This window comes from Castor canadensis, chromosome 8 (genome assembly GCF_047511655.1).
Source record: "Castor canadensis chromosome 8, mCasCan1.hap1v2, whole genome shotgun sequence".
In the NCBI taxonomy this organism is placed as follows: Eukaryota; Metazoa; Chordata; class Mammalia; order Rodentia; family Castoridae; genus Castor; species Castor canadensis.
The window spans coordinates 86,239,156-86,259,163 of NC_133393.1; the positions used below are offsets into that span (position 1 = coordinate 86,239,156).

A 20,008-nucleotide genomic window follows, 5' to 3' on the forward strand; every position below is an offset into this window, starting at 1 on the left:
GGCAGTGAAAAAGGCAAACATTGGCTTGCTGTTTTAGCGCTATAGATGAGACCGCCTCTTTGCTCCCGCGAGGCAGTGGGAGCCTCGGTAGGTTCGGCTCTGGGTTGGGGTGCCCCGGCCTTGCCACAAGGTGAGGCTGGGACGCTCCCAGACCTTCCCTTCCGTAAGCGACAGCGCCACCTGGCGGCCATGATGGCGAGCTGCAGGAGGCGCGCTCAGCCTGGAGTGGGGCGCGGCACCAGACCCTAGAAGTCTGGGTGAGCTTGGAAAGCCTTCCAGGAAGTTTACCGGAGAGGGGAGACGGGAGATAGGGGTGCGAGGAGGGAAGGTGATCCCCAGGAGGCTGGCGAGGGCCTTGGGGAGGAGCCTGGCCAAGGCAGCTTGACTTCCATGACACAGCAGTTACAGAGAGACAAAGTCCACTTGGATGGAAGTGGGAGCAGAGTGAGAGGGGCCATTTTGATTCTGTGGTCAAAGGAAATGACTGGTCTGACGCCAGGGCAGCCAGGTACTGTTGTTCCACCTGGGACTGGCCGGGGGTGGGTGAGGCCCACTCAGCTCAGAGTAGGGGGGACAGACTGGCAGGCACACTTGGGCATCTGGTTTGATAATTCTGAGGATATGTACAGCGTTTTTGGAGGGGCTTTCCAAGCTGTCTTGGAAGGAAGTGATTGAGCTAGGGGTGCTAAAGTCTAAGTCAAAATGTTTTCCAGAATGTTTAAGGGCAGGGAATTCAGAACTCCTTCCAAGTTTGAATTGTGGGAAAACTTCATATAGAGAAATGAGAAGGCTGGAGTGGGGCTAAAACCTGGGCCAGGTAACTAACAGCAGCCATGGAAAAAGGTGCGTGGGTGGGAGGGTGGGGGGATGATATACAGGCTTTCAAAATGTATGGGAACTTTGGAAAGGCATCCTATTCAGCCTTTTCCCTCCATATTCCCCTCCACCCATGAGTCATTACCATTGTAGTGGTCTGAGGAAGGTCTGAAATTTAAGCCTCTGCTTTTTTGTCCGTGATCTGAACTCTCAGTTTCTCAACTGGAAGCATTTAAAACATTCTCTTCACCTAAATTTGGAGTCACTATGCTTGTAAAGAACATGACTGAGGTGCTGGAACAAAGGGTATGGGACAACTAGCACTTCAGAGACACTCAGGCAGAAGTGGACTTGACTTTTATTGGAAGGAGAAATGGCTACTGTGTTGGAGCCTGGATATAGTCTTATGATTCTGCTTTTTTTCCATCTCTTAGAGTCTAAGGATAACTCCTGGGACTATGGTGGCCATGATTTGCACAGAGGACCCTGAGATTTCTGCACTTTGAGCAATGTCAGATGCCACTGGACTTGTTCTGAAACTCTTATCCTAGAGGATGGCCAAGGGGCTCCTGGTGACCTATGTCCTTTGGGTTATAGGGGGCCCAGCTGGGCTCCACCACCTGTACTTGGGAAGGGACAGTCATGCCCTGCTCTGGATGCTTACCCTGGGGGGGGGTGGACTGGGCTGGCTATGGGAGTTCTGGAAGCTTCCAAGCTTTGTAGCTCAAGCCAACAGAGCCCAGGAGTGGAAGCAGAGCCCAAGAGAGGGCATACCTCCTCTGAGTCCCATTCGTTTTACTGCTCAGATGATCGTGGGCATCTACTTTGGCCTCATGGCTCTGATTAGCCTTTCTTCCATGGCCAACTTCTATATTGTGGGCCTCCCACTGGCAGTTGGCTTAGGGGTCTTGCTGGTGGCTGCTGTTGGCAATCAGACCTCAGACTTTAAGAATACTCTTGGAGTGGCATTCCTTACTTCCCCTATCTTCTATGGCCGACCCATAGCCATCCTGCCCATCAGCTTGGCTGCCAGTATCACAGCCCAGAAGCATCGCCGCTATAAAGCTTCAGTGGAGTCAGAGACGCTCAGTGTGCGGCTCTACAGGCTGGGCTTAGCTTACCTGGCGTTCACAGGCCCACTGGCATACAGTGCCCTGTGCAACACAGCTGCCACCCTCAGTTATGTGGCAGAAACTCTTGGCTCCTTCTTGAGTTGGTTTAGCTTTTTCCCCCTTCTTGGCCACCTCATGGAGTCTGTCCTCCTTCTGCCTTATCGGATTTGGTGTCTATTGGTCGGAGATCCTGGCTTCAACAGCAGCTACTTCCAGGAGTGGGAGAAGCTCTATGAGTTTGTTCACAGTTTTCAGGATGAGAAGCGTCAGCTGGCGTACCAAGTAAGGCTTTCTTCCCTCTCTGGGGACAAGCTTCTCTGGGGCTTTCTTCTGTCTGGACTCTGGGAGTTGGAGTAAGCCTTGTTGGAGCTGGTGCCCCACACATGGAAGTACTGTTCTCAGGGTGTTCTGGCATCTTTGGGCACTTCTGTGCTCAGTGGGTAAAGAAAGGTACAAGCACACTAACAGTGAGTGGGAGAAATGTATGTGTATATTATTTACTTTTTAATTTTATTATTCTTACTGTTATTTTTTGGTGGGATTGGGGTTTGAACTCAAGGCTTCACATTTGCAAAGCAGGTGCTCTTTACTGCTTGAGCCACACCTCCAGTCCATTTTGCTCTAGTTATTTCGGAGATGAGGTCTTGTGAACTATTTGTGAGCTGTTTGTCCAGGGAGCCTTTGAACCTCAATCCTCCCAATCTCAGCCTCCCAAGTAGCTTGAAATACAGTCATGAGCCATCATTGTCTGGCTTACTTACTTTTTATTGAGGTATAACATTATTGAGTGGGCTATTTTATATATACACCACTCAGATCAAGGTATGGGACATTTCTACCACTAAGAGGCTTCCTTCAACCCCCTAACCAGCCTATCTTTACTCCTACCTCACAAGTAACAAACCCAGAACCTTGTGCAAACACTAGGTGAGTGCTGTACCACTGAGCTGCATCCCCAACTGTAGAGTAGAGTTTGCCATTAATTTTTTGTGCAAGGTTTGCCCATTTTTGAGCATCGAATGAATGGAATCGTCCAGTATGTATTCTTTTGTGTTTGTTTTTTTTTTTTTTTTTTCAAGAAAAGCAGCTTTACTGGGCACCAGTGGCTCATGCCTATAATCCTAGCTACTTGGGAGGCTGAGATCAAAGGATCGGTGTTAAAGGCCATCTGGGGCAAATAGTTGGAGAGACCCACCCCCCACCATCTCCAAAATAAGCAGAGCAAAAATGGACTGTAGGAGTGATTCAAGTGTTACAACACCTGCTTTGCAAGCGCAGAGCTCTGAATTCAAACCACAACTCCACCAAAAAAAAAAAAAAAGCAGCTTTATTAGGAAAATGAAAACGACAGTTTGCTAACTTGAATGGTTAGGTAGTATAAGGAAAATTCCCTTTTTGATGTCCTCCAACTTTTAAGATGTGGACTGCATTTATATGCACCTTGTTCTTTCCTCAGGCCTAGAAAAAATAGCCACATATGTTTAAAGAAGTGATGGTTCTTCTCTTTCCCATGTGTAGAAATTCTGATGATTTTCCTCTGTTTTTGGTTTTTTTTTTTTTGAGATAACATCTCACTATGTAACTCAGGTTGGCCTCAGACTAGAGATCCTCCTGCTTTAGCCTCTCTAGTGCCAGGAATACAGGCCAGTTCTGGGATTACAGGCATGGGCAACCACACCCAGCTTGGGATTTCTCATTCAACATTAATTTTATGAGATTTATTGATACTTAGCATGCACTTGTAAATAGTTTCTTTTTGTGGTGCTGGGGTTTGAACTCTGGGCCTTGCACTTGATAGGCAGGCACTCTACCACATGAGCTATGCCTCCTGCCTAGGTTTTCTTGCTTCCTTCCTTCCTTCCTTTCTTTTTTTTTTTTTGTAGTGCTGGGGAATCAAACCCAGGGCTTTTCGCATACTCGCAAATGCTCTGCCACTGAGCTACATCTCCAGTTCTCCAAGTTGGTTTTCATTATTGTACAGTATCGCATTGTATGACTACACCACAATTTATTTATTCACCCTATTATTATTTGGGTTGTTTCTAGTTTGGAATTTTTATGAATAAAGTTCCTATAAACATTTTATTGTTTCTATAAACATTTTTGGCAGCCCTGGAGTTTGAACTCAGGGCCTCACACTTGATAGGCAGGAGCTCTACCACTTGAGCTACTCTGCCAGCCCTTTTTTTGTGTTGGGTATTTTTGAAATAGGGTCTTGCTTTTTGTCCAGGCTGGCCTCAAACCTCCATCTACCTCCTAAATAGCTAGGATTACAGGTGTGAGCCACTTACACAGACCTTACACAGGTCTTTGGCAAACATATACACACTATTTCTCTTTGGGGAGGAGATCTTACCAGGGATGTGAACGTCCAGGTTAGAAAATGTAGTAAGGTAAAGGCAAATCCTGGCTTCTTACATGAGATCCAGAGATTTTTTGTTTTTGTTTTTGTTTTCCTCAGTGTTGGGGATTGATCCCAGGGCCTTGCTTATGTGAGGCAAATGCTCTGCCATTGTGAGCTACACTCCCAGCCCAAAAGACTGAAGTTCTATTCTGAGGTGCTGGGCTGTTCCAGAGATACCAACTGTCTGATTTAGCAAAGGATCAGGGAAAGACCTAGTTACCCTGGCAACCTGTGAGATTCTAATTCTTCAGCTTCTTTTTGCTAAGGTTTTGGGCCTCTCAGAAGGGGCAACAAATGAAGAAATACATCGGAGTTACCGAGAGCTAGTGAAGGTCTGGCACCCTGACCACAACCAGCACCAGACAGAGGAGGCCCAGAGGCACTTCCTGGAGATACAGGCTGCATATGAAGTCCTGAGTCAGCACAGGAAGCCCAGGGCTTCCAGAAGGTGAGAAGCAACTTCCCCCTGAAAGTGGACTCCTGAATGCACAGCAGGGCAGTGTATCCAAGTGTGGCTTTGCCCTTTTGGGACATTCCAACAGTGTTAAAGAAACTGTTTGCTGCAGAGATGAGGAAAATCTTAAAGGGGTGAGAAAGATAATGGTAGGAAATGTTCTGAATTCTTGGCTATTGTATTCTTGGCTTGATTTTCTAAAAACCAGAAAGTGAAAAGGATATTATAAAACACAATACCTTTCAAGGAATATACTACCTTATCTTACCCCTGGTACATTGATGTATGGTAGAGGAAGGTTATTTAACTTCTGTTTGCAGAGGTGGGGATTGAACACAGGGCCTTCATCTTGCTAGGTAAGGGTTCTACCAACTGAGGTACACCCCACCAGCCCAAATTTAACTTTTTTAAAAAATGTGTAAAACATTGGGTTAGGAGACTAAAGGAAGTTAGAAGGGTTCTAATGTTGCTCAAACTGTTCTGATTTGACTTTTTTTTTTTTTTTTTTTGCAGTATTGAGGTTTGAATTCAGGGCTTTTTATGCTTGCTAGGCAGGCATTCTATCACTGAGCCACTCCACCAGCTCTTTTTTGTGTTGGGCATTTTCGAGATGGGATCTCAAGAACTATTTGCCCAGGCTGGCTTCAAACTGATCCTCCTGATGTCTGCCTCCTGATTAGCTAGGATTATAGACATGGGCCACTGGTGCTCAGCTGATTTGACTTATTTTGTAGATTTCTATAGATTACCACTGGGTAAGGCTGGGGTTAAATTTCAAATTTTTCAAAAAATGTGTGTGGTTTTTTTAAATTTTTCTTTTTTTGGTGGTACTGGGGTTTGAACTTAGGGCCTCATGCTTTCTGGGAAAGCACTCTGCATTTGAGTCATGCCTCTGCATACCCTCCCACCCCAAATGTTTTAATTCTGTTTACAGGAGAACTTTCTAGAAGCTATGCCTTTCCCAAGAAGGAACAAGTTTGTGAGGCATGTGGGCAATTCGTCTGCTTGGAATGGTACTATAGAGAGGCCTCAAATATTTTTTTGTTGTTGTTTTGTTTTGGTGGGGTTTGAATTCACGGCTTCACTTGCAAAGCAGGCATTCTGCCAATTGAGCCACACCTCCAGTCAGAGCCCCTCAAACTTTACGAGCATGGGTTGTTGGAACTGGTTGAGTTCCCAGGTTTTGCCAATACTTGAGGTCTGATTCCAAGCTACATGGTCCACTTCCAGGAGCTTATAGTCTTTAGTCTTCTGGGAGGATAGTAACACAGGTACACAGATATGGAAGTCTACCTTGTTCAGTGTTTAAAACCAAGTGTGATAAGAGCCATAAGTGATATATTGGGATAATGGAAGCGAAACAGATGGCATTGTTTTATGGAAACAAAGATTCATGACTTTATATCTCATGTGTCTTTAAGGAGACATTGGGGAAACCCTGGAGAACCAGCAGCTTGAACATCTGGTGGGGGTGTGGTTATTTAATTCTACGTAACTAGCCAGATGTGGAAAAAGAGCCCAGAATGTTTCAGTGTGCAGAGGAAGACTGGAGAACATGGTGCTATAATTATGTATCTTTACTTGTAGTTTTCTTCCTCTTTCTGTGCATCAGTCACACTTTTTTTCTTTATTCTGGACATTACACTGAGTCATGCTCCAGCTCCCCCTCCAAATGTTTTAATTCAGTTTATAGGAGAGCTTTCTAGAACCTATACTTTTCCCAGGAAGGAACAAGTTGCTTCAGTGTGTGGGTTTCTCTGATTGGAGTAGTACTATAGAGAGCCCCTCAAACTTTTTTTTTTTTTTTTTTTGGTTGTACTGGGGATTGAGCTCAAGGCCTCAGACTTGCTAGGAGGCACTCTACCATTTGAGCCGCTTCAAAAGCTGGGGATGTAGTTCATGTGCTTAGTATACATGAGGCCCTGGGTTTGATCCCCAGCACTGAAGAAAAAGAAAAGAATTATAGTGATGAAATAGTACAGGGAATTTTACCTCCAAACATGGTACCCTGGTATGCCAATTAATTGAAATTAAAGGCTCTTGGAGACAGCAAAGGCTGAAAGAGGCTTCTTTACTTGCCCAAAGACCACCCTGCCAAAGAAGCAAACAGTTGACTTTGGTTCTTCCCCTGAGCTTTTTTGTTTTTGTTTTTTGATACAGGTCTGTCTCACTATGTAGCCCAGGCTGTCCTAGAACTCTAAATCCTCCTGCCTCTGCTTTGTATGTGCTAGGATTTAGGATCACAGGTGTGTCCACCCACACCCAATAACCTTGCTTGAGTTTTCATTAAATGAACTCGTATCTACAGGAGGATAAAGGAATGTAACCACACCTGGACAGATTTTGTCAAGCTATTGTCAGTGTCTTAGTTCCATTCAGTTCCCAAAGACAATAATTTGCTAACTATTATTTGAGTATTGGGCCCATTAATTCACCTAAAGTCATTTTCCACTCTTTAAATTGTCACATTCTTCACACAAGCCCCCTCACCCCATGAAGAAGGGCATATAAGCATCTGGACCTCATTGTGTTATTTGGGTAATCTCCTCTGTGCATGTTAATCAGTTTGTATATTTTTTTCTCCTTTAATCTACCTGTTGTCAGTATATTCGAACAAACCTCTGAACCTTCAGCTAGTATTCTCTACAGATTAAAATAAATTGTTGCCAGGGTAGGTGGTATGAGCCTGTAGTCCTTGTCATTGGGAGGCTGAGGTGGGAGGGTCCCTTACGCACTTGAGCCCAGCAGTTTGAGGCCAGCCAGGGCAAACAAACAAAAAAACAATTAGTTTCTTTTAGCATTCATACATAAAAATTTTTTAAAACTTTGCCAAAGAATTTACTTATATGCTATGATTTCAAGACCAAATTAACTTTCATACCTTTTTAAAACTGCCAAAAAATTGATGTGCATTTTCTTTGAACAACACTTATAATTTGTCAAGTCATCACAGGGAATTTTAATGGATCATTTTCATAGACTATTAACTAGTAATTTATTAACATGATTTGTAGCACTACATCTGTAAAATGTAAATATATTAAAACTAGTCTATAAGTAGAAAGGGCAAAGGGGTAATTAGGAGCTTTATTTGATTTGGAAAATTATTTTACAGCTATCAAATTTTATTATGAGTTTTTGTTAGAAAATATGGGAATAATTTTAATTTACTCAAATATAAACTATACATAAGTACTTCCTATTTTTCCAACATAAATGTTACAATAAATATCTGAATATATGTATGGATACTTCTTTTATTCGCTTGTTTTTGTTTTGCTTTGTTTGAGACAGGGTCTACCTATATAGCCCAGACTAGCCTGAACTCACAATCCTGTCCCTGTGTCCTGAGTGTTGGGATTACAGGCCTGGGCTACCACACCTGGCTTGCTTTTTGTGTTTTGGAATTAGATTCCAATAAGTAATAATGTAGGGTCAAACAATGAATATTTAAAATTTTTATTGATTCTGTGTGAGGCTACTTCTGGAAAAGGTTGGAACAATTTACACTTTTACCAGCAATATAGGAACATGGCCTTTTCTTTGTAACTGGCAAGGAATATTATCACTCTTAAATTTTTGTCAAGATGATGGGTGAGAAATAGTATTTAATTACTTTAATTTGCATTTCCCAGACTCTTCTTTTCAAATGTTTGACATTCACAAATTCTCTTCAGTGAACTGCTTACTTATATGTACTATCTATTTTTTACATTTTAAATCGTGTTCCTATTTGTCTGTATCTAATTTATTTTCTTGATCCTTGCTTGTAATATGTATTATAAATATTTTCTCCCATCTATGACTTGTCTTTAGTTAGAAAGACTGGTGTGAGGATTTAAATCTGGTTCTATGATTTTCTAGCTGTGTGATTTGAGATTCTTTACCCTTTCAGAGCCTTAGTTTTCTCTAAAATTGAAATGATAGTATCTATTGTTTTTTATTTTTTGTGGGACTGGGGTTTGAACTCAGGGCTTCATGCTTGCAAAGCAGGCGCTCTACTGCTTGAGTCATTTAGTTCTAAGATGTACATTTAAAGGGTTGCTGTGATAAAGAATATAGCATATGTAGAGTGAGCAAATATGTTTGATAGGTCTCTTCCCCCTTCCCAGCCTACGTAAGGAAATAAGGCTGTCTAGTGAGATAACTGCTATTGAATGGAGGGAGTTCTACCTGTGAGGCTAGAATTTTCCTGGAGTGTGTTAGTGTTGTGTTTTGTATTTAAAACAAAAATTCTAGCTGATGTCCTTGTACGTGCCTGTAATTCCAGCACTCAGAATGCCTGAAAGCTGAGGGGGACAACCAACAACATATAAACAAAAGAAACTGTAATTCCAGCACTCAGAATGCCTGAAAGCTGAGGGGGACAACCAACAACATATAAACAAAAGAAACAAAGAACATCGTAGCCCTTTTAGATATATATGGGGGAACAGGAAACCAGTGACTTGGTTTGGGTCTGGCAGTTCTTGGGCTATAGTTTAAAACTGGGCACTGGGCTAGTTGTGATAGAAAAGACTCAATATGAGACAACTTTAAGAATAAGGTGAATATAATGGGGAGGAGATAAAGACTGCTTTGAGCCTTTTCACCTCAAATTCTCCTTGCAGAACTCTCCGTTTATCCTTTGGAAGGTCATTTCAATTAGGGTTGCTATTCTCTGACATCTGAAATTCGAGTTCTAGGCAGAAAAGCAGATGCATTTATCATTTATGAGTTGTTATGAGGCATTTCTTTCTCAGTTCTGTGCCCACTGGTCACTTTAGTTCTGGCCCACCATCTGTGGATGGGTGTTAAGTTTTCCATAGGAGAGAATCTTGTGGGTGTAGGCAAGGGTACTTGGTGAGAAGTGAGGTGAAGCTGGTAGAAAAGACTGCTTGATTAAATGATGCTTGGATTTCTACTTCTTGTCCTGGCTTGTCAGCAGTTCCTGAAATTGAGTTCTTCCAGGACTATACCATCCACTGTCCTGAGGGTATATGTTTCCCTAAGAGCCAGTGGTGTAACCCAGCCAGTCAGTAGCAATAGCACAAAATCCTACAAATTTAGAACTCTGGAAGAGATTCTCCTTTCTACCAATCTCTGGGACGTTATAATCCATGAGAAAATTTTCTGGGGCATGCTTCTTAAAGGACCCAACATAATGAAAATCAGCTGAAAGTAGAAATTCATTAAAATAATAAAAAACTAAGAAATTAATTAGTGAGTTGCCCTTATTTTATACCTTAGTTGATTTAATGAAATCCACTGGTTTCTATTCCCCCACTCCCATAAGTCAAAAGTTCATGGATCTTTTCAGGTGTTGGGAGGGAAGTGAGAAGACTTCCAGCCTGAGCATATACTGTGCAGAGTGTTCGGATAGCTTGCCTCACAAAAGACCATTTTCACTTGCTTAAATTAGAGACCCCTTACCTGTCCCATTTTCAAATATCCTTAATTCTTGAGAAGCTATTTTATGGGGCTGGGAGTGTTCCTATGTAGTAGAGCACTTGCCTAGCAGGAAGTACTGGTTTTGATCTCCTGCACTGAAAAAGAAGAGAATGAGGGGGAAGAGAAGAGGGAGAAGAAAAGTTATTTTTATGGAGTAAAATTTGCTTCCCTGTAACTTCTTTGTAGACCTCTCTTGCTATAAAGTACAGAATAAACAAACAAAAAACCCTGCAAAACTCTGCCCTTTAAATCTTCCGTTTAAGGAGGCACTGTATTTTGGTAGAATGAGGAGTAAGGAAAAATGAGGGATGGGCTCTACTTCTACCTTTGGTGCTGACCAGCATGGTGACTTTGGATGAGTCATTTTGCCACCACACAGTTTCAGTTTCTTCCCCCATTCCCCTACCTCCCCTGCTCTTTTTTTTTTTTGGTGTTACTGGGGCAGGTGCTCTACCACTGGAACTATGTCCTCAGCCCAAGTTTGCTTTCTTTTTTTCTTTTTTTGGTGGCACTTGGATTTGAACTCAGGGCCTCACGCTTGCTGGGCAGGCACCCTTACCATTTGAGCCACTCTGCCAGCCTCCATGGTTGTTTTCAACACCACATTACCGGTTCTTTTCAGCTGAGTCTTATGTTAAATGGTTTGACTTGTTATCTTTTGGCTGCCCTCTTGTGGACATTGTTTGGGGAAGAAAATAAATTAAAAAAAAAAAAAAAGACTTTTTAGAAACAGGGTCTTGCTATGTTGCCCAAGTTGGCCTCAAACTCCTAGGCTCCATGGATCCTCCTGCCTCAATCTCTGGAGTAGCTGGGGCTACAGGTGCATGCCACCATGCTGACTAAAATATTTAACTGGTTGAAGAATATAATGACCACTCCCTCCCAAAAGTTCACCTGCATCCCAATATTTGTTTTCAATTATTCATGTTCTCTTATAGTCCTCATCCATAAATGTACATCATTTTACATTGCCTAGTCATATCAAAGCTACAGTTTTGTATTTTTTTCCAGTCACTGATAATGATGTCTTTATAATAATGTGTAAAAATGCTTATAAATCTATTAACACTTTTTTTTTTTTTTTGGTGGCATTGGGGTTTGAACCTAGGGACTCGAGTTTGCTGAGCAGGCTCTTTATCACTTGACCCAGCCTTTTTTTGCCTTTAATTATTTTTCAGATAAGGTCTCATTCAGTTTTTTTGTCCTGGGAGAGCCTCAGATCACCATCCTCTTACTTTCAGCTTCCCACATAGCTGGGATCAGAAGTGTGAACCACCATACTTGGCTTATTAATTGAGCTGGGGTTTTGACAACTTTTTGCCTGAGCTGATATTTAACTGTGATTGTCCAGATCTCTGCCTCCCCACTAGCTGGGATTACAGGCATGAGCCACTGCTCCTGGCTTTGGTAAGCACTTTTAAATATTACTATAATGACTTTGTCATTATCTGTACTTTATTAGGGTATAATTCACATACTATAAAATTTATCCTTTTTTTTCTTTTTGAGACAGGGTTTCACTATGTAGCCCATGCTGGCCTTCAACTCATGATCCTTCTGCCTCAGTTTCTCAAGTGCTATAATTATAGGTGTACACTGCCATGTCCAGAAAATTCATGCTTTTAAAATGTACACTTTCATGGTTTTTAGTCTATTCACAAGGTTCTACAATTAGCACCACTCTAATTCCAGAATATTTTCACCACTCCAAAAAGAAATCCCATACCATTAAAATGCAGCCATTTTTTATTGCTTCCTCCTCCCAGCCCCTGGCAACCATTAATCTGCTTTCTGTCTATGGATTTACCTATTCTGGACATTTTATGTAAATGGAATCGTATAATATGTTGCCCTTTGTGTTTGTCTGGCTTCTTTCACTTAGCATAATGTTTTCAAGGTTCATTCATGTTGTAGCATACAACATTATATTTATTTTTTAAGTAGCTCACCATTATTTATAACACTGTATAATCCCTTTTGTGAGAGACATTTATTTTATATATACATATACATACATATGTACATATTGTTACAAAGGATGTTGCATCAATATCCTCATGCTTCTATCTCATCTAGTCTCGTGAATTATTTCCTTAGAATAAACTCCCATGAGCGAGATTACTAGGTCAAAGGGTATGAACATTTTTACAGCTCTTGTCAATATTGCTCTTAAATTGTGGTGCCCAGAACTAAATGCAATTCTCAGTGTGTTCAGACAGAACAGGGTACTGCAGTGCTATTAAGTTCTCAAGGTCTGGACAATATATCATCCTTTAAATCAAACAGCCTAAGAATTTATTAGCTTTTTTTTTTAATTCTTTCTCTCTTTTTTGGTTGCTATGTGTGCTATCATTGAGCTGACAGCCATCTGAGGCTCTTGTATCGTTTCCTAGGCACTGTGTCTTAAAGCTGTATTTGCATCTACTCTACGTCCCAGGAGGCTTTGGAGGACTCCTGACTTGAATTCAGTATGTCTTGGTTTTCTTTAACAAGAAGCTTGCAGGAGGTATCGGTTTATTGTGGTCTTGGCTAGAAACTGCAGATGGCGCCATAGGGCTGTCACAAGGGTAAAATATGTGCCTTTCCAACCCCTTTATTTAAAGTCTGCTAATGGTACCTTCTTAGCAGGTTCATTACCAGAGTTCATTTGTCCCCTTTTGTTGAGGAGAGAGCAACTAAGATGCTGAATTTGGGATCTTATTCAAGGTGAGCTCCAACTGAATCGTGTTTTTCAATTATCATTTGATATCCTTCAGAAATCTGGGGCAGTCTATTTTAGAGTAAAACTTTATTTGAAGCATGGTGCTGGTTGCTCTTGGGTGGCAGAGATCAGGAGGATCATGGTTCGAAGCTAACCTGGGCAAATAGTTTGAGAGACCCTATTCTGAAAATACTCCACACAAAAAAAGAGCTGGAGGAGTGGCTCAAGTGGTAGAGTGCCTGTGTGAGGTCCTGAGTTCAAAACCCCAGTATTATTAAAAACAAAACAATACAAAACCCCAACACTGCTTGAACACATCTCATTGCCACTGCTTTGGCTCTTAAAGTTCACACCTTATTTGTTTTCTTTGTGTTCTTGCCACCTCTTTCTTAGTCACTGAAAGGGACTGAAACTTATTCAACTGTTTTGTTGGTTGGATAATTGTTTTTGCTTTTGTTTTGCTAAAGTGAGTCTTGAATAATGAAAGAAGAAAATGTACGTTGGGCTCCAGCTGAATGAGTTTTCAATAGTTTGTGTTCTTTTTCTTTCACTCTTTTTTTTTTTTTGTGGGACTGGGGTTTGAACTCAGGGCTTTCACCTTGAGCCAATCCACCAGTCCTATTTTTTGATGGTGTTTTTTTCAAGATAGGGTCTTATGAACTATTTGCCTGGGCTGGTTTCCAACCATGATCCTCCTGATCTCTGCCTCCTGAGTGGCTAAGGTTACAGGTGTGAGCCACTTGTGCCCAGCTCCTTTTTTTTTCTTTCTCTTCTTTCTCTCCATGTCATCCACTCTTTCCATAGTCCCATTTGCTTATTTGCAAACCGTTATAGCTCTAAGCAAGGCTCTTTACTTTCTTCATTTAAATCTCACTGTCAAGTTTCCAAAGAATAAAGCATTGTCCTATATGGGAAAGTTGGAATAATTTTAACCCATAATGTGCCAGACTTCAGGTGTATTTCTGGACTGAGAAAGGCTGTAGGGAACATATTCTGCTGGGCAGTGACTGAGTTAGCATGTGATCTTGGCTTTGCAAGCACTGCCTAAAAAGGCATTTTGCTACCTAAAAAGGCCTGATTAATAGGTCAAGCAACTTTCAGGTACATTGGTGGCAGGAAAGGAATGGGAAGGGATTGGGGGACTATCAATGTCTTCTCTTCTCCCCATCACAGTCTGGGGGCCAGCAAGTCTCTTGTTATCTCCCCTGCCCTTCAATGTATTCCCCACCCACTAGTCTGGACTTGACTTCTCTTTTTTCCTCCTTTTTTCTTTTGGTGTCCACAAGCAGAATTTGTTTACTGCTTTTCAGTGTAATTTGGGTTTGAAAGCAAATGACTGCTCAATCCAGGCACATGGCACTAGATTATTTTACATTCAGTGACTAGGAACTCACAGCCTCTTAGCAGATGACTTCTCTTGTACAGCTAAGAGGATCCTCTCCAGATCCTCTTCATCAATGTGTTTGTTGTTTTGATGTTCCTGCCTTTGCTGGTGGTGCTCTTTTTTCCTGTAATTCTTTTTCTTCTCTGCTAATCCAAATCTTTGCACTTCTTTTATGACCCAGTTTAAGGTTTATCCCTAAATGATGCCTTCAGCTGATTAATTCTATTCCAGTAATCTTGCCTTCTTGAATTCCTTTAGTATTCTTGTACAGTTTGTACTGGTCTTATCAAGCATTTTCTTGTAAGTAAGTTACCATGTAATTGTTCTCTGGCATGTTTGCATCTCTTGATTATGCCAAAGCTCCTTAAGGTGATGGATTGGGTCTTTTTTTTTTTTTTTAAACTAAATGTGTGCCCTTAGATAAATTAACAATTTTGGGCTTCAGATTTCTTAATTGTAACATGAGGATAATGATGCCTGCCTCACAGGTATACTGAAACAGTGAAGTGAAACAGTATCTTAAAGCACTTTATAAAAGTTTCTTCAGAAGTTAGGCAATATTAATTTTTTTTCTTGGTGGTACTGCGGTTTGAACTCAGGGTCTTGTGCTTGCTAGACAGGTGCTCTACTACTTGACCAAGACCTCAGTTCTTTTTGTTTTACCTTTGAATAGGGTCTCACATTTTTTGCTCAGGCCTGGACCTGGATCCTCCTATTTACACCTCCTGAGTAGCTGGGATGACAAGTATGTGCCAACATATCCAGCTTATTGGTTGAGATGGGGTCTTGAATTTTTCCTGGGCTGGACTCAAACTCCATCTTCCTGATCTTTGCCTCCTGAGTAGCCAGGACTATAGACGTAAACCACCAAGCCCAGCCTAAAATTATGTTTAATTACAGTCATTATCAAATTACTAAGATAATGAGTTAAGTTTCTGTACCTCTCAGTAGTTTAGTATTTTCTTTCTAATAAAAACATAGAATCTAGCTAGGTGCCAGTGGCAAATAGTTCCAGAGACCCTATGTCAAAAAAATCCTTACACACACACACACACACACACACACACACATACATACAAAGGGCTGGTGGAGTGGCTCAAGGTGCAGGCCCTGAGTTCAAACCCTAGTACTGGAAAAAAAAAAAAAAAACATGCCGGGGGCCAGTGGCTCATGTCTGTAATCCTAGCTGAGGCAGAGATCAGGAGGATCACAGTTCAAAGCCAGCGTTGGGCAAATAGTTTGCAAGACTCTATGTTGAAAATACTCAACACAAGAAAGGGCTGTGTCTCAGTTCATCCTTTAGGGAATAAGTTGATCCTAAGTTATCTAATGACTGAGTACCAGAATTAGAACAAAAGAGAAATCATGCCATGCTATTCACTTTAGCAGATATATGCTACAAGTATTAATCTGAGATGTTTTAAAACAGATATTTGATCCTTGAGATTGGAGTTTTTTTAGTGTTTTGGGTTGAGTTTATAACTTAAGTGATTGACTTCTGGGTTTTTTTTTTTTTTCTTTTTGCCGTACTGGGGTTTGAACTCAGAGTATACTGCTTGAGCCACTCCACCAGCCCTTTTTTGTGGTGGGTTTTTTTGAGAAACGGTCTTGCAAACTATTTGTGGGGGCTGGCCTCAAACCGTATTCCTCCTGATTTCTGCCTCCTGATTAGCTGGGATCACAAGTATGTGCTACCAGTGCCTGTCTTTTTTTTTTCTTTTCCTTTTTTTTTTTGCTGTACTGGGGCTTGAACTCAGGGACTACACTTTGAGCCACTCCACCAGCCCTTTTTTGTGAAGGTTTTTTTTCAAGATAGGGTCTCAAGAAACTATTTGCTTGGGCTGGCTTCAAACCACAATCCTCCTGATCTCTGCTTCCTAAGTAGATATGATTACAAGCTTAAGCCACCAGTGCCTGGCTTCTTTTCCTTTTTTAATCTTTAAAAACTACTTTAATAATTTCAGAAACTTGGTTATTTTTAATGTTTTCTTCAGAGTAGGTCAGAAATACAGGCTGTATTTCCTTTCCTACAATATTATTTATAAATGGATTTTGAACAATTTGCAATTTTTTCAAGGCGAATAAAGTAAAACATATGTAGTATAAAGAGTAACAAATTATTTATAATCCATGTAAAAAAATAATTTTGAAACATTTATTTAATGTCCTTTCAGAGACTATGAGTACTGAGTGAGAAAAGGCAAGATGGGCCATACACTGCAGCATCCCTTTTGCCGTAGTTGCTTTATACAACCTTTCCTCTTTGGAGGGCAAAATTTTTTTGAATAAAATTTTGTGAGGTTGCCCCTACTGCCACTCCAGGAACTTAGCAAATGTTTCTCCCAGCTACTCAGAATTTTTCATTAGAGAGCTATTAAATTCATTAGAGAGCTATTAAATATAATATTCTCTGTCGCTTTAGATTTCCAGTGGTTTCTCTTCCCCCCAATGTTGGAGAGCAAACTGAGAGACTTGCTTATACTAAGGGCTCTACCACTGAGCTACATCACCAGCCCTCAAGTGATTTCCTTTTCTTTTTTCTTTTTCTGCAGTACTGGGGCTTGAACGTAGGGCCTACACCTTGAGCCACTCCACCAGCGCTTTTTTTTTTTGTGATCGGTGTTTTTTGAGATAGGGTCTCAAGAACTATTTGTCTGGGCTGACTTCAAACCTCGATCCACCTGATCTCTGCCTCCTGAGTTGCTAAGATTACAGGATTACAGGCGTGAGCCACCGGCACCCGGCTGTCAAGTGATGTTTTAATGCTCATAGATTGAGCCAATATGTGTTCCATAATCTACTTCCCTTCTCTTAAAATATTTTTGAGACAGGGTCTTGCTAGGTAGCCCAGGCTAGCCTGTAACTTTTGATCTTCCTACTTCAGCCTCTCAAGTTTTGGGATTGTTTATTTGGTGGGACTGGGTTTGAACTCAGGACTTTCAGCTTACAAAGCAGGCACCCTATTGCTTGAGCTACACATCCAGTCTCAAGCACTGGGATTATAGGCACACACCACCATACTGGCATTCTTTTTTAATCTCCCTTTTCTCTGAGTGGGCTATTCATATATAAGCAATTTCTCCCACTAGACCAAGATTTCTTAGGAGAGGCATCATGACTTCTCCAACAGATTAGTTTTCAAGAGTAGGAAATTTATTTGGCATCCAAAGAAACTGTATTGGTTTTGCAGCAGCAACAGGTTCTATAATGAGTTTCTTGAGTGACTTCAGGTGGGTGAAATCAGTCACTGTAGAATAGGATACCTATTAGCAAGGGTCATATCATCCTGTTCTGATTTTGCATGGGTAGGAAGGGGATCTGTGTGTAAATTAAGTCCCTCATTCCTTTTGTTCCTGCATCACTTTGCACTTTCTCTTATACACTTACCACATTATTATAGTTAATTATTTAATAGCTTAAATCTTCCTTTAGAAGTGGGTACTCTTCTTAGGAGTAATGATCTTGTTTTATTCTTTGCAAGTGACCCAATGCTTAGAATAGTATCTGTCACTCATTGGGTACTTACCACTTTAGTGTACAAAGACAGCAGACATTTCATTGGTTTGCTTCTATTTGAATCTTTGAAAGTAGTGAGCAGATACCTAATCTAGCTGGACTAGTTGGATGACCTAGTCTTTTGTTTCTTTAGATCTCTTTAAATCATATGGCTGTTGATGTTTAGGAATGTATTAACCAGGGATTAGTGAGCTCTAGAATTTTTATCTCCTACCCATGCAAAGTTAGTAACTACAAAGTTGAGCATGGTGTCATTCTGTCTGTAATCCTAGCACTTGGGAGGCTGAGGAAGGAAGACCGTGAGTTAGAGGCTGTCTTGTGCTACTTTAGTGAGACTGTCTAAAAGACCCAAAACACCACAATCCCCGCCCCCCCCAAAAAAAGTACCACACTGATCAGATGGCTTGGTAGATTATCTACACGCACTGTGACTGAAATGACAAACTGTCTGCGGTGTCCATCTACATACTTGTGGTGTATGTTCATAGCCCCTTTGGCCCCAAAAATGAGATGGGCACACATTCTGATTAATCTGTTCCATGATTGTCTAAATCTTAGCCTCCCCTAACCTGCCCCTTGCTGACCAGTGCACCAAGTGCCTCACACGTGCAAGACACTGGCTCAAAAGGTCCGTTGAAGAACTAGAGATGATTGTAACCAAGATGGCTGGGAGCCTATTTAGACAAGGGTATTTTCAGAAAGTTCGACGCAAGTCGTCACTGACCACGGCCGCAGAGAGGATGCAGACGGCTGGACAGATCGGTGACACGTCACAGAGATGGACTGGGGCCATATGTCTGGCGCACACCTACCGGGACAGAGAGCCCTCGATTCACTTCCGAGGTTATCTTGGGCCGGGTCGGTGCAACCTGTCCCCCCACCCCCACCGTCTCGTGGTCCGGAGGATCAGCGTTTCCTGCAGCCAGTGGCTCGGAATTGGCCTTCTGGACCAAAACCATGGTCGGGAAGGGGAAAGAGACCTAAAGTCTCCCAAGCGGCGCAACCGAGAGCGACCAGAGAGTGTCCCGACCCCAAACTACAGCAAAACGCCGCGCCCTAAGTTCCCCTTGCGACGCCCGCCTTCGGTCACCTCCGGAAAGTTTCGGCTCTTTCCGGCAGTTCCCGCCCGGTCCTCCATTTTTGGCCAGCGCTATCCCCCACCCCACGCGGTCCCGCTTTTTCTGGCTTTGGACCGTCCCGCGCGCCTGTGCAAGATCGCGTTTCATTCGTTCTCCACTTCCATCTAGTTTGTCCCCGACCCACTCCTTCAACCCCTTGATAATGCCCCAGTCTCTGGCAACGCCGCGAGTGGCGCGAGGGACCAACGCCTGAGGGGAGCGGAAACTCGATAGCCGGAAGCCGGCCTGCCGCAGGGCGCCTCTCCACGCCAAAGTGCCGGCGCGCGGTCCGCCTCGTGCTCGGCCTTCGCTCGCGCGCCCGTTGGAGGCGATCGCCGCCTCGAGCCCTGCGTACCAGGTTCGCGCCGGCGCGAGTACGCGCCCTACGCACTGGATGGCTGGCGCGCACGCGTCCGAGGGGGCTCCGGGGGCGGAGCGAGCAGCGCGTGCCCGGGCGAGGGTCGGTGTCGATCGGCTGGCACTTCGGCTCCAGCCGAGGCTACGATTCCCAGCCCGCCGCCCGGCCGACGGGAAGCGCGGAAGGCGGTGGTGGGGGCGGGGCGGCGTCCGGCGCTGGGAGAGCTGGGGGAGGAGCGCGGCGGCGACGGCGACGGCGACGGCGGCGGCCGCTCCAGAAGAGGAGACGGAGACCGAGGATCTCCTTTCCTCTTTTCAGACCTCCCCCCCCCCCCCCGAGCGTCCGGGGCACAGAGCCCGAAAGCTGGAGGGACGCGACGACTTTAGGGGCCCGGGCTAGGTGAGGCTGGGGTTGCTGGGTGAAGGGTTGGTGGGGCTGAGCGGTGCCGAAAGGTGGAGGGCGGACTCGAGGGAGGAAAACGGGGGAGGGGGCAGTTGTTGGGGGCTGGGGTACCGAGTGGAGGGGGACATGAGCCCTTTGGGAGTAAGAAGTGCCCAGAGGGTCGAGGGTTTCTGGGATAGTGGAGCGGGCGAGGCACCCGGGTCCGAGTTGGGGAGTTTCCAGAGGGATAGGCCGGGGAAACAATGGAGAGAGGGGGACTCGGGTGTAAGCGTGTGTGGGGTATTGGGTCTTAAACAACGAGCAAGATCGAAAA

General features: G+C 43.2%; 1 protein-coding gene across 6 annotated transcripts in view; it reads left to right on the forward strand.

Moving 5' to 3' along the window:
- The first annotated feature begins 311 nt into the window (after positions 1 to 311).
- Positions 312 to 20,008, forward strand: part of Dnajc22 (DnaJ heat shock protein family (Hsp40) member C22) — a 64,141-nt gene continuing 44,444 nt past the window's right edge. Inside the window, exons 1-5 of one of the 6 annotated variants that reach the window (XM_074083321.1) lie at positions 312 to 508; positions 1,251 to 2,210; positions 4,599 to 4,780; positions 12,845 to 12,922; positions 16,854 to 18,209. In XM_074083321.1, the coding sequence (XP_073939422.1) occupies positions 1,371 to 2,210; positions 4,599 to 4,780; positions 12,845 to 12,922; positions 16,854 to 16,866 (1,113 nt within the window). In that variant the 5' untranslated portion in view covers positions 312 to 508; positions 1,251 to 1,370 and the 3' untranslated portion in view covers positions 16,867 to 18,209. Of the gene's footprint in view, positions 509 to 1,250; positions 2,211 to 4,598; positions 4,781 to 5,299; positions 6,189 to 11,394; positions 11,414 to 12,844; positions 12,923 to 16,853; positions 18,210 to 20,008 lie in introns of those variants that run through there. The other 5 variants (XM_074083323.1, XM_074083325.1, XM_074083324.1 and 2 more) reach the window with 5 other exon arrangements.